The 15,512-nt window shown below is 38.1% G+C and overlaps 1 protein-coding gene across 1 annotated transcript in view; it reads left to right on the top strand.

Moving 5' to 3' along the window:
* The window catches only part of SCAPER (S-phase cyclin A associated protein in the ER), a 353,763-nt gene that overhangs the window by 16,239 nt on the left and 322,012 nt on the right, over positions 1-15,512 (top strand). Inside the window, exon 3 of the mRNA XM_052659727.1 lies at positions 99-296. Coding sequence (XP_052515687.1) covers positions 120-296 — 177 coding nt within the window. The 5' untranslated portion in view covers positions 99-119. The remainder of the gene's footprint in view (positions 1-98; positions 297-15,512) is intronic.

Genomic DNA, 15,512 nt, shown 5'->3' with positions numbered 1-15,512 from the left:
CATCATGTTTTTAAGTATTTATGTTGAAAAGTGTGGTTTATAAAAAAATCTAGTTCCTGGAAGCATCAAAAATTTTTTTTCATGTTTTATTTCATCAGAACACTACAGTAGACTGTAAAATGACATCATCTACAGCTGGAGATAAACACTTTGATAAAAGTCCCACTAAAACAAGACACCCTCGAAAAGTTGATCTAAGAGCTCGATACTGGGCATTTCTTTTTGACAATCTTCGCCGGGCAGTAGATGAAATCTATGTGACTTGTGAATCAGATCAGAGTGTGGTGGAATGTAAGGTAAGGTTTGCTTTAAGTTTTTGTAATCCATTTGATGTCAGATTCGCCAGTTTTTGCTCTATCTAAGTTGATTATTTACCTTCAGTATTAACTATAATCTCCATGCTATACACTACATCCTCAGAACTTACTCGTCTTAAAACTGGAAGTCTGTACCCTTTACCAGCATCTCCCTATTTCCCCTATCATTTGCAGCCACTATTCTACTGTCGGCTTCTGTGAATGCATCAGGTTTTTCTTCGTTTTGATTTTTTAAGATTATCCTTGTTGTTGTTTGCGTTACCTAATTGTGTACTTTTATATTCTGTGCAAGACTTGGTAGAAAATTGTCTTGATATATATAGTCTTAGGCGAGAAATTAAAAGATAGGTACACACATACACACACACACACACACACACAATTTATTAAAAAGTCTCTCTTGGCTGGATTCTCCATTGGTACTGTAGGTGGCGTTAGTGAGTTTTTCACATTCTTTGGTTTCATGTTTAACGTCTTTAACTGGACATTGCCCCTTTTCTTGGAGAAGGCAATGGCAGCCCACTCCAGTGTTCTTGCCTGGAGAATCCCAGGGACGTGGGAGCCTGGTGGGCTGCTGTCTGTGGGGTTGCACAGAGTCAGACACGACTGAAGTGACTTAGCAGCAGCAGCAGCCCCTTTTCTGTTGAGATCACTCTCATCAACTTTGGTGAGGGGAAAGTGAGATTGATGGCTAACCGCAAACAACTCTGAGTGGGATTTAGAAGTAGTTGTAAGGTGTGTTTTCTAATTTTAGATAACCTTCTGTTTGTAATAGGATGTCAAACAGACACATAGCATAATCTGTCTCTGAAAATGCACTGGAAAGCCTGGACTTTTAGTAGATACAAACTATATGCTGTATCTATACTAAATAAAATTATTTTGAGAAAAATCAGGATGATATATCTTCATAGAAAGATTACAGAGGCAGCTTCTGTTTCTACAGTGAACATGGTTAAAAATCCTGAAATTCATTATTTAACCTTTGAAATATATGAAGAGTCAAAGCAAAGTTATATGTTGAAACAATAGCTGTGTTTCCTTTATAATTGGAAACAGCCAAAATATGTTTTAAACTAACTTAAAAATATGACTCAACAGAAACAGGTTTCAGAATGAACAGTGATTGAAACCATCCAAGTTTATGCTTTGGTTGTCACAATTAATATTGTTACTATCAGCTTGTAAAACTTTTTTTATGTTTTAAGAAAATATTTTTAAGGAAAATCATATTGTTAGGGTGTAGTCTCCACTCCTTGTTTTCCATTTCAGCCTGCGGGGAACTGGATGTGTGGCTCTGGGATACTGGGGACCCCATGGAATATAGAAACTGGTACCTGTATCTCCCTTAGAGATTTCATAGCATTACAAGCTTGCTGGAGTAGCTCATGCCAGCTGGGCTTAGAGGGACTTCAGAGTAGTAAGCTTTCTTTGGAAGGAGTTAGGATGGGACTTGTCACTGATCGAGTAAAGAGGACCGCCAGTGCATCTCATGATTTCTGTGAGGGAAGGATTGTAGACATCGGTGAAGATGTTGGAGTAATAGGGACTTCCTATGAGGACACTTGGTTAGGTGTCAGTAGAATACACCAAAGTCTGATGGAGTTGAGGCAGATCTTGCTTTGGGCAGAGGGAGCCAGGGTGGACCTGACCACTGCCTAGAGACCCATGAGTGCTCCCTGTGCAGAAACTACCATGTACTGCAGAGATCAGTGAGGACTGCTCACTCACATTGATCCAGAGAAGGGTCAGGGCCGCATCTCTGCCTGGCAGCACTTGACTTTGTTGTTGGTCAGCATCATCTTAGTCCCTGGAGAAGGACTGGCTGATGACTACTGAAGATCCATCACTAATATCTGGTAAGCTCTGTAAGTGGAATATTGCTCTGTTCCCACAACTGCCACTTACGGCAGGGACATAAGTTTGTGAATGTAGGATAGTGTTAAGGGGTACAGAGGAGGAAGAGAGTAACGACTCCGTGAAAACAACCCGAATTCCTCCCCCACAACAGGCATCTGCTAAAGGCTGTCTAATTCTCATCTGTGCTAGGTTGTCAGACAACAATAGGCAGATTGTCTGAAGATAGGATTTAACAATCAAACTTTGATAATTGAATGTGACTGAAAAGTTGTGGATTTCACTGAGCATACTCTGGAGGTTTAGGATTCAGCTGAGTAGCTAGTTATATGTGGAAAAAGATAAAAGTATTCTATGTTTATATCTCAAAAGTTGAGATTTCTCATTTAAACAAGTTAAGTAAGGATCAAAATGATATGTGAGAAAATGCTTAGAAAAGTATAACATACAATAAAAAGAAAATAAATTTTATAATTAGATGAAAGGAGAAGTCACAGATGGAGATAGGGGAATATAGATGCAGAAAAGAGAAGAATCATTATAGAAGCAGGAAGAATATAGGAGAATAGGAATGTCCCAAAGGCCATGGAAGAAGGAGTGGTACATAGGTTAAGAATCACTGCAGTTGAGAGAAAGCTTGGCATTCAAGAGGGATAAGAACAGATGGGATTAAGGTGGAAACTTGTGATAAGAATTTGGAATTCCATTTGAGGGGTTCTTTGCCCTTTTATATTTTCAAGAAGTAGGAGGTATGAGGTTGGAAGTTGGAAGAGGGTGGAAAGATCTGAAATAACTGTGATGGAGAATGAAAGGGCAGACTTTTGGAAGCCACAGGGTTGCCCAGCAACCTTGAAGGTCACAGTTGAGACTGGAAATTCTCTTTCCTGTATGTTCAATTTTCCTTATTAGAGTCTTTTCCCATCAGCACACTACTTGCTTATTTCTCTTCCATTTTAAACTACAACAATAAAAACAATAAAAAGAAACCCCCAAACCCTATCTCTGTTTTACTTATTCTTTCATCTACTGTCCCAGACCCCATTTTCCTTCTCTCCTTCTTAGCCAGGTTTCTTAGAAGACGCCTGCCTTTTTGCGGCCTCCATTTCCTTTTCTCTCAGGAACTCATTTGTCTACTCCAGCCTGGCGTCACGTCCCTATCAGAGCTCCTATTAAACTCTTATTAAAGTCACTCAGCGCTGCTCAGTCCAGTGGGTGTTTTTCTGTCCCTCCCTTGATCTCTGAGTAGCATTTCACACTGTTGACCACTCCCCTCTTGCAGCACTCTCTCCTTTGGCTTTTATAGAACCACCACTGCTAGTTTTCTTCCTTCTTTGTTGGTTGCTGCCTCTGCTTCCTCTTAGTTGGCTTTTCCTTTTCCACCTGAACTTTAGCTTTTGGGAATTCATTAAGGCTCATCTTAGACCATCTTCTTTCCTCACTATTAGTTTCTCCCTCTGCGTTTTCTCCATGCCATGGCTTAATTTATTCTTGCTTTTTTGATGATTCTTAAATTTATATCTCTAGCCTATACTTTTCTTCTGATTTTCAGACTCGTATATCCAAATAGCCTCGTTGGCATCTCCACTTGGATATTTCATAAGCATGTCAAACTGATGGATATAGAAACAAGTTCATGATGACTCCTTCTACCCTAAACCTGGAGATATATTTTTCTTCCCTGAATTGGCAGGTAGTCCCTCTATCTTCCTCCCTTTACCCCACACCAGCCACTGTCCCATGAATGGACCTCTTTGAGTTCAATTCAGTTCCATTGCTCAGTCATGTCCGACTCTTGATGACCCAATGGACTGCAGCACACCAGGCTTCCCTGTCCATCAGCAACTCCTGGAGCTTACTCAAACTCATGTCCATTGAGTTGGTGATGCCATCCAACCATTTCATCCTCTGTTGTCCCCTTCTCCTGCCTTCAACCTTTCCCAGCATCAGGGTCTTTTCCAATGAGTTAGTTCTTTGCATCAAGTGGCCAAAGTATTGGAGTTTCAGCTTCAGCATCAGTCCTTCCAATGAATATTCAGGACTTATTTCCTTTAGGATGGACTAGTTTTATCTTCTTGCTGTCTAAAGGACTCTCAAGAGTCTTCTCTATCACCACAGTTCAAAAGTATCAGTTCTTTGGTGCTCAGTTTTCTTTATAGTCCAACTCTCACATCTGTACTGGAAAAGCTATAGCATTGACTAGATAGACCTTTGTTGGCAAAGTAATGTCTCTGCTTTTTAATACTCTTTGAGTATTACCTCCTAAATCTTTCCAACCTGTCCACTTCTCTTATTCTCTACTGCTATCATTCTAGTCCAAGCTGCCTTTATATTAGTAAAATCCCTGGATCACAATTGAAATCTTCTAGCAGGACTCCCTGCATCCTTCCAATCCATTCTCTATACGATAGGCAAACTGATACTTAAAACAAACATGAGCTCTGATTTCTTTGATTATAGCTCCTCAAAAGTTTCCCTTAGCTCTGTGCATTAAAATCTGCAGCATGACCTTAAAATCTTGAGTGAGTTGATTTGTGTAAACCTCATTTCACACCACTTTTCTCTCCTCCCTTCTGCCTCATTTAAACCAGCCTTCTTTCGATTACTCAAACATCCCAGGTACCCGCAAGTCTTCAGACCTTTCCACATTCTGATTTTTTTTGCTGAGACACTCATCCTCACTTTTCTTGCCCAGCACCTTTTCACCTCCCCCATCCCTTTTATCTAACTCCCATTCCTAGTATAGGTTTCAATTTAAGTGTCACTTTCTCAGAAGAGCTTATCATGTTTCAGACTAAATCAGGTTCCCTGCTGATAGAGAGTTCACCCTCATATCTGCATGGGATTGATTCCAAGACACCTCTTCTACCCTTGCCATGTGGATACCAATATCCACGGATGCTCGAGCCCCTTTTATAAAATGATGTAATACATTCAGCCCTGGATATCCATGGGTTCTGCTTGGGCACGTATGGCCTGACTGTACTCTCATACCATACTTTCCCTAGAAACATTTTATCACAGTTGAAACTACATAATTGTTTATTTTGTTGTTTTTACATTTGTCTCCCTTACTAGACATGAAGCTCCCAGAAGACAGAAACCACACTGTCTCGTTTACCACTCTGTCATCAGTTCTTGGAACTGGAACACAGTAATAGATAAATACTGTGTAGATAAATAGTAAATAGATGTTAAATGTCTGTGTGAAGCAATGAGACCACATACATTGTTGTGGTAAAGATATGTCTACACAGTTACATGGTTACATGGTTCCCTTCTACCCTGATGGAATGCTTACTAGCCATTCAGTCACTTGCTAAAAATGCCCAAAGATGGCGGGTAGATGAATTAGTCATGGGTTGGTATTTTTAAGGCAGATTCAGTGGAATTTCATTAAGTAAAAGATTGAAGAGGTTAAGAGAATAGTTGGAATAGTGGACCATGGAACTGAAGTTTCATGGGGAAGGAAATGGCTATCACAGAAGCCTGATAGATGTGAATAAAGTAAAGAAGTTAAGTATTTGCAAATATCCTTTGGACAGATAGGAGTAGGTAAAGTGGACTCTCTATAGATAAAAATTAATGTTTATATTTTTAAAGTCACTGTTTACATACTCTAAATTATTAGCTTGTTCTTTAATGTCCTTGATCTCTCAGACACTGAAATATTTTAGTCTCCCACTACTATTGCAGTTTCTTCAATATCTCTTTGAATTTTGGGGAATTTTTACTTTACACATTTTACTGTCTTATTATTAATTATAGTGTGTTGTATTTTTTCAATTTAATTTAATTTTAAACTTTTTATTTTATATTGGAGCATAGTCAGTTAGCAAGGGAATGCTCAAAATCCTTCAAGCCAGGTTTTAACAGTACATGAACTGAGAACTTCCAGATGTACAAGCTAGATTTAGAAAAGGCAGAGGAACCAGAGATCAAATTGCCAACATATGCTGGATCATAGAAAAAGCAAGGGAATTCCAGAAAAACATCTACTTCTGCTTCATTGACTATGCTAAAGCCTTTGACTGTGTAGATCACAACAAACTGTGGAAAATTCTTAAAGAGATAGGAATACCAGACCACCTTATCTGCCTTCTGAGAAACCTGTATGGAGGTCAAGAAGCAACAGTTAGAACCAGACATGGAACAACAGACTGGTTCAAAGTTGGGAAAGGAGTACATCAAGGCTGTATATTGTCACCCTGCTTACTTAACTTCTGTGCAGAGTACATCATGTGAAATACCAGGCTGCATGAAGCTCAAGCTGGACTCAAGATTGCTGGGAGAAACCAGCATAAACTCAGATATGCAGATGACACCACCCTACTGGCAGAAATCGAAGAGCAACTAAAGAGCCACCTAATGAAGGTGAAAGAGGAGAGTGAAAATCTGGTTTAAAACTCAACATTCAGAAAACAAAGGTCATGACATCCAGTCCCATCACTTCATGGCAAATAGATGGGGAAAAATTGGAAACAGTGGCAGACTTTATTTTTTTGGCCTCCAAAATCACTGCAAATGCTGACTGCAGCTATGAAATTAAAAGATGCTTGCTCCTTGGAAGAAAAGCTATGACAATCCTAGACAGCATATTAAAAAGCAGAAACATGACTTTGTCGACAAAGGTTTGTATAGTCAAAGCTATGGTTTTTCCATTAGTCATGTATGGATGTGAGAGTTGGACCATGAGAAAAGCTGGATGCCAAAGAATTGATGCTTTTGAATTGTGGTGTTTGAGAATACTCTTGAGACTCCCTTGGACTGCACGAACAAATCAGTCAATCCTAAAGGAAATCAACCGTGAATATTCATTGCAAGGACTGATGCTGATGCTGAAGCTCCAGTACTTTGGCCACCCGATGTGAAGAGCTGGCTCACTGGAAAAGACCCTGGTGCTGGGTAAAGTTGAAGGGAGGAGGAGAAGGGGACAACAGAGGACGAGATGGTTGGATGATGTCATCAACTCAATGGACATGAGTTTGAGCAATCTCAGGGAGATAGTGAAGGACACGGAAGCCTGGTGTGTTGCAGTCCATGGGGTAGCAAAGAGTCAGACACGACTGAACAGCAACAGCAATGTTGATTTTGAGCATTATAATAATCATTTTGAGCATTTTTGTCTTACACTTAGTCACAATAGGTCTCTAATAATGGGAAATAGCATAAGAACATCTGGTCCATGTTTCAATGCCATTCTCCCAAATCATCCCACCCTCTCCCTCACAGTCCAAAAGTCCGTTCTATACATCTGTGTCTCTTGCTGTCTCGCATACAGGGTCATCATTACCATCTTTCTAAATTCCATATATATGTGTCAGTATACTGTATTGGTGTTTTTCTTTCTGGCTTACTTCTCTCTGTATAATCGGCTCCAGTTTCATCCATCTCATTAGAACTGATTCAAATGTATTCTTTTTAATGGCTGAGTAATACTCCATTGTGTATATGTACCACAGCTTTCTTATCCATTCATCTGCTGATGGACATCTAGGTTGTTTCCATGTCCTGGCTATTATAAACAGTGCTGCAGTGAACATTGGGGTACATGTGTCTCTTTCAATTCTGGTTTCCTCTGTGTGTATGCCCAGCAGTGGGGTTGCTGGGTCATAAGGTAGTTCTATTTGCAATTTTTAAAGGAATCTCCACACTGTTTTCCATAGTGAACGTGTATACTATCATGTAAGAAACAAGCGCCAGTCTATGTTCGATACAAGATACAGGATGCTTGGGGCTGGTGCACGGGGATGATCCAGAGAGATGATATGGGGTGGGAGGTGGGAGGGTGATTCAGGATTGGGAGCTCGTATACACCCGTGGCAGATTCATGTCAATGTATGGCAAAACCAATACAGTATTGTAAAGTAAAATAACGTAAAAATAAAATTAAAAAAAATAAAAGAACATCTGGTCCAGCAACTTCCAAATGAGCTGCAATTAAAAATTAGTTAGCCACTGAAGCAACATATTTGTATCACTACCCAGGCAACTGCAAATTTTATTTATCCAAAAAGATCCTGGTAAGGATTAAATTATAGGAGAATGCTTTTCATTAGCAGATTTTCATTTGGTAGGCTTTTATTTGTTGAATATATTCTGTATGTATTCTTTTTCCAGCTTGCTTATATTGAGAATTAAGGGGAGATATTTGAAAGAGGTAAATGATAACGGAATGAAGATGACTGGGTGAATACTATTATTAGACAGTTTTTGAAAGTGATTTACTTGCCATTTTGCTTTCAGATGGTTTCTTTTTTAAACATTATATTAGCAGTTTAAAAAATGCATTTTCTTTTTGTAAGAGTCCCTTCTCATGTGATGGTTATTTCCACTTCTTTCATCATCACAGTGGGCACAACTGTACTCTTTCCTGCAGCTGAGTTGGAGGGCTGTATTGATGTCTGGGCCCAAGGGTCTGTGCACCTAGTATTGTGTGTCAGGAGGACAGAGGGATGGCGCCAACCATCCTGCTGTGCGCCAGTAACTAGAATTAGTTACAAACCGATCGAATCCGTTGCAGCCAATTGGTAAACTAATTGGTAATTTTAGCTGTACATCTATATGTAGTTATCTGAATGCCTATAACATTACTTTCAGAGCCACTTTTGTTCCGTTTCGTCCTGCTTAACAAAATAGCCTTCATAGCTGTAAGGAGAAAGATGTGCATCAGTGACTGTGAGGCTGCTCCAGCTGCTTGTCTTGTTTGTATTCCCTTGTTCGTAAAACATGACTCAGGTTACAGCTGCATGGTACCACTCTGATCATTTCTGATAACGGTGAGCTAAGCATTCCTTAAAATAGGTTAAGCCACCAAATGTACTTTCTCTGTGCCAACTTGTATCAGAAGTATAGCTGCTTATATTCTTGCCTTTTTGAAGGTTTCTTCTTCTTTTTTTCTTTCAGTGAAAAGGGAAATCAGTAGACAACTTTTAAAGGAAATTATTGTGAATTAAATCTTTCTGTGCCCTAAAGTAGGTCGCTTAAGTTAATGAATTTAATTAAAGAATTTGAATTGTAGTAGTAGAATTGAGAAAAGGAAGTCAACTAAATTTTAAAAATTTTCCTTTTCCTGATCATAGAAAACTTTCATTACCAGTGATTTGACAATAAGATTACCTTAGAAAGAAAATAAACAGTACTTCTATGTCAGGAGAGTCTTTTAAAGTAGAATATAACTTTTATGACTAAAGTGAGGGTGGTACTATATTTCATTTATGAATAACTTGGCATATATTTATTATTAGTCTTGGGTCTGGTTTCCAAAGTGTACCTGTATGTTTTAAAAAAAAAAACATTGTAAGTGAAAAGTGTTTTTGAGGTCTTTGAGGCCCACTGATACTAAACCATGAGTCCAATACTTTGTTATGGAAAAGTAATATATTTTTAAAACAAATAACCGTTTTTATAGCTGGCTGTCATTTTCTGATAGTCATCTTTTGGGAGAATTGGAAAGTTGCCTTTTATAGTAAAGTGAGACTGGCATGTCTTTATAGTAAGATGAGAATAGGATGATATTGGTAAAGTGAATACACTTTAAAGTTCTTTGTCTTATGCATTTAAATGGCAACTATGGCCAATTAAGCAATGTCTGCACATAGCAAAACTTGACATCGATTCCCTTTTGTCAGACATGGAGTGGATCTTAGTGGCTTATGCGTTTAAATCTTTCTTGTGTAAAATTTTCATTGCCACTCTCATGTAAAACTAGTCAGTGCTAAGAATAAGGTCTTTGTGAGATGAGTCGAATGTAGTGTCACAGTAATGTGATTTTGGATTTTCTAAAGATGAAAATTAGAGTGCAGATTAACTGAATTAGAAGTGATTCCTGTGAAATCCAGTCAGTTTTAAATGTATTTTGTTATTGGAGGCATAGTGTCTGTGCAAATGCTGTATTTGATAAATAGAATGCAGGTAACCCATATTATGAAAACTGGTTTTACATCATGCATAATTATAATGTCCTTTGATATATTCAGCTTTGTATCATTTGCCTTAGAAATGCTGGTAAAATTTTAGACATTTACTTTTCCAAATATATTTCTTTTTAAACTGATGATTTCACATATATGTTAGCAGAATTAAAGATTATTTAAAAGTCTAACCATTATTTTTTTTTTTAATTTGATTTCAGAAAGCTTCAGTTTAGTAGTAAATGTAAAAAATGTTGATGAGGAACACTGGAGGGAAGCATGCCCTTGATAATGGATTTGGTAGTAACTTTTTTCATTCCTATCTTTTCTTCTTTTTGTTTTTCTTGCTGCTGGTATAGAACATCTTGGAGGTATGGCTTAGCAGAAAGAGCAGTGGGCCGGGAGTCAGTGCAGTGGGGTTTGGGTTCTGTGCTGTCACAACCAGATCACTAAACTCAGTGTTATCTTGAAGATTAAGTGACTGACTGTAGACTGTGACTTCTCCATTCATTAGATAATCCTCTGACATTTACTCATTATGTAACATCTTCTGTCACTAATGGTTTTACTTATTCAGCCCATTCTTTAGAATAAAAATTTCTAAACAAGACTAGAGAGGGTAGAGATTTGCCTTAAGAGGGATTGTAAGTTGTAATCAATTTCTGTCATAAAGTACCACTGATAAATGTTACATTGGACATCTGAGGGAATAATCTTCTGTTTAATTCACTCAGGCTAAAGAGCAGCATTTGCTAGCATGCTACTGATGTTTCAAATCACTGAATACGTCTCTCTTGTGGTTTGAATTTATTGATTCAGTGTTTTGACACATAGTGGATTTCTAACACATTTTATTTTGGTGAGTAAATCATAGAATCTTAGAACTGTTAGTAAAGTCGTCTAATCCACCTACCCATTATACAGTTACCCTTGACCATATTCTCTCTGGTAACTAATTCTCTTTTTGAGGCAGCTCTGGCAGGTGAAAATCTGTCATTTTCACTGAGCATTCTTTGTTCTGTAACTTGTGTTTATGTGGAAATAATATAATCCCTTTTATGATAACCTCTTTTATGTGAAGATGTTTATCATACCATCCCATTAGTCTTTAAGCCTAGTCATCCAGTTCTTACTGTAGTTCCTACTATGATGTGATGTTAAAATCTTCCTTATTATCACACTTGGTTAATTGTATTCTACTTTACCTATCTATCGTCCTTAAATTGTGCTTGCCATGGCTTAGTGGCTAGCAAGTAGCTAGCAACAGAATTAGACTCTAGCTGATTAAATAGAAAAATTAATTCTTTGAGAGGATAGGTCACAGATTTGATACTAAAACCCATGAATCAGGGTTAGAAAATAGGCAGAAACCAGGGAGGTTTTGCAGAGAAACATCTGGCTAGGATATATTGCTATTTTTTTTTTAATACCACCATTTCCTCCTTATCTTTGCCTTGCTTGCTTGAGATTCAGAGTCCCAGGCAAGTGAGTCTGATTGGTTAAGTTCCGATCATATTACTGTGCTTCACTGTCAAGTAGTAGAGAGCAGAAAGATCTTCTCCTTTTTCGTTTGTGCAAAAACCCAATTCCCCAAACTAGAAAGAGAGTGGAAATTCTGGTTAGCAGTAAAAAAAAAAATATTTCATGTAGACAGAAAACTCACAGAGGAAGTGGTCTCATTTTACCTTATGCGATCAGACCCCCAGCCTTTTCATAGTTGCTGTTATAATTGTATTATTGAAGTGTGAGGCCATACTCACTCTTTCCTCTGGCTCAGCAAACTATTTACTCAACTTGAGTTTAGTGTCAAGTAAAATTACAGTCTTTTCTGTATGTGTCATGTTTTGTTAAGACCAACCTCTGCCTAATATTTTACTTGCACAGTTAGTTACTGGATCAAATGGTAGAATCAGAAACTTATCATTTAAAAATATCTCATCTTTTTAGATTTGCCACATTACTATAACCTGTCCATGCTGCCCAATAGAAATATAACATGAGCCACATATGTATTTCTAAATTTCCTACTTGTTACATTAAAAAGGCAAAAAGAAACATATGAAAATAACTTACATAATATTTTAAATTTAACCCAATACAGCAAAAATTATTTCAACACAATGGTAGCAAGTCAGAAATACGTAAGAGCCAGCATCAACAACTTCCCATTTGCCAAATCTGGAACAATTCAAGTATTAAATAATGATAGTAATGGATCATTCAAGAATATAGAAATTGATGAATCCATACTATTATGAATAAGTAAATTAATAAAGAGTCAAATAAGGGAGAAGAGAAAGCACCTTTTCTATAACAGAATGCTAAGTAATAAATGTATAAGGAATGATGGAATTAGAAAACCATCATTTAGAAATTATTATAATAATTTATCCAGGCAGGAATCACCAATGGATCGTAAATTAGTGAAATTTGTTGAAGAACACGATATTTATAGTTACAGAATATCTCCCTAAAAGATAGTTTTTAAGTACAGAGAAAAATAGGAAGTTTAAGTGGGGAGTTGTTAGATACCACTTGTCAAATTATCAAGTTTATTATCATTAGTAATAGGACATATATATAGTGGGTGCCTCTTTATATTAGGCACTGAGAAGACCACAGCATCACTAATGTAGTATTTCTGATAATTCATTTAATTTGACCTTAAATTGATTGACATATTACAAAATAACTGCCTGTATTCTTTAAAAATATGAGGTCACGAACGACTGAGGAAGAGCAGTAATAGAATGAGGAAGACAGGACAGTTAAATACAAGAATGATTCTCAGTAGGACCTTGGATTAGATTATTTTTCTTCTCTAAAGCCACCCTGATTATTTAACTTATATGCAGAATACATCATATGAAATGCCAGGCTAGATGGCTCACAAGCTGGAATCAAGATTGAAGGGAGAAGTATCAATAACCTCAGATATTATGCAGATGACACTACCCTATTGGCAGAAAATGAAAAGGAACTAGAGAGTGGGTTTTTTTTTTTTTTGATGAAGGTGAAAGAGTAGAGTGAAAAGCTGGGTTAAAACTCAACATTCAAAAAATGAAGATCATGGCATCCAGTCCCATCACTTCATGGTAAATGGGTGGGGGATAAATGGAAACAGTGAGAGACTTTATTTTCTTGGGCTCCAAAATCACTGCGATTGATGACTGCAGGCACAAAATTAAAAGACACTTGCTTCTTGGTAGAAAAGCTATGATTAACCTAGACAGCGTATTGAAAAGCAGATGGACCAAGAAAGGTCCATCTAGTCAAAGCTATGGTTTTTCCAGTAGTCATGTACAGATGTGAGAGTTGGACCCTCAAGAAGGCTGAGCACTGAAGAACTGATGCTTTCAAAGCTGTAGTGCTGGAGAAGACTCTTGAGAGTCCCTTGTTCAGCAAGGAGATTGAACTAGTCAATCCTAAAGGATAGTCATTGGAAGGACTGATGCTTAAATTGAAGTTCCAATACTTTGGCCACGTGATGCAAAGAGCATCATTGGAAAAGACCCTGATATTGGGAAAGATTTAGGGCAGGAGAAGAAGGGGGCGACAGAGGATGAGATGGTTGGATGGCATCACTGACTCAGTGGACGTGCTGCTGCTGCTGCTGCTAAGTTGCTTCAGTCTTCTCCGATGCTGTGCAACCCCATAGACAGCAGCCCACCAGGCTCCCCCATCCCTGGGATTCTCCAGGCAAGAACACTGGAGTGGGTTGCCATTTCCTTCAGTGCTTCATTTCCTCCAAAGCATCAGTTCTTCAGTGCTCAGCCTTCTTGAGGGTCCAACTCTCACATCTGTACATGACTACTGGAAAAACCATAGCTTTGACTAGATGGACCTTTCTTGGCATAAAGTGAAAAGTGAAATTGAAGTCGCTCAGTCATGTCCAACTTTTGTGACCCCATGGACTGCAGCCTACCAGACTCCCCCGTCCATGGGATTTTCTAGGCAAGAGTACTGGAGTGGGTTGCCATTGCCTTCTTTGCGATGGACATGAGTTTGAGCAAACTCCGGGAGATAGTGGAGGACAGGAAAGCCTGGTGTGGACTACAGTCCATGGCGTCACAAAGAATCAGACATGACTTAGTGACTGAACAACAACAACAAAAGTACAGTAGTGGAACAGTTGGTAAAATCTGAGTGAGCTGGAGGACCCACACTTCCTGAATTCAAGCTTACTTCAAAGCTATAATAATCAAAATGATGAGTTGCCAGGATAAGGATAGGCATATAGATATATGTCTAAGGATAGACATAGAGATCTTGGCAACAAATCCATAAGATCTGTGGTCACTTTTTTTGTTAGAATATTTTTATTTATTTATTTATTTTGGGCTATTCTGGTTTTTGTTGCTGAGCAGACTTTTCTGTAGTTGCAGTAAGTGGAGGCTGCTTTCTCTTCACAATGTGAAGCCTTCTCATTGTGGTGGCTTCTCGCTGCAGAGAAAGGAAGAGCTCTGTGGTGCACAGGTTTCAGTAGCTGCGTCATGTGGCTTCAGTAGTTGCCATTCCCGGGCTCTAGAGCACAGGCTCAATAGTTGTGACACAGGGGCTTAGTTCCTCCACTGCATGTAGGATCCTCCAGGACCAAGGATCGAACCCATGTCTCCTGCATTGGCAAGTATGCCAACAGGGAAGCCCTGGTCACTGTCTTTTTTGACAAGGGTGCCAAGACTATTTCATGGGGAAAGAATCGCCTTTCAGCAAACGTTGCTGGGACAACTGGATATCCACACACAAAGAATGAATTTGGGTCCCTACCTCACACCATATGCAAAATTTAACTGAAAATGGATCAAAGACCTAAACGTAAGAGCTAAAACTATAGAACTTTGAAGAAAACATAGATGTAAATCTTTGTAACCTTGGAGTAGGCAATACTTTCTCAAATATTATACCCAGAGCACAAGTAACCAAATAAAAAACATGTAAATTGAACTTCATCTGAATTTAAAACTTGTATGTGTTATTAGGACATTCACAAGTGAAAACACAGCTCACAGAATGAGAGAAAATATTTTCAAACCATATGTCTGATAAATCTAATATACAGAATATATGAAAAACGCAGTCCAAAAATAAAAAAGACAAATAGCCCAGTTAAAAAATGGACGAAGAATTTGAATAGACACCTTTGCTTAGATGATATACAAACATCCATAAGCACATGAATATGTGCTCAACATTTTTAGTCATCAGGGAAAATCAAATAAAAACAATAATATCACTTTACTGTCATTAGGTTGACTAGAGTCAAGAAGTCAGAAAATAGCAAATGTTGGTAAGGATTGAAGGAGATGCAACCCTCTCATATTGCTAGTGTGGCAATGTAAAATGGTACAGCTACTGTGGAAAAAATTTTGGTAGTTAATGTTAAATGTTTGAGTTACCATATGGCCCAGGAAACCCAAATCCATTTATA

The sequence above is a fragment of the Budorcas taxicolor genome, chromosome 21 (assembly GCF_023091745.1).
Source record: "Budorcas taxicolor isolate Tak-1 chromosome 21, Takin1.1, whole genome shotgun sequence".
Classification (NCBI taxonomy): Eukaryota; Metazoa; Chordata; class Mammalia; order Artiodactyla; family Bovidae; genus Budorcas; species Budorcas taxicolor.
Note: the sequence above shows the minus strand (reverse complement) of the source record. Positions and strands in the feature narration are given on the sequence as shown.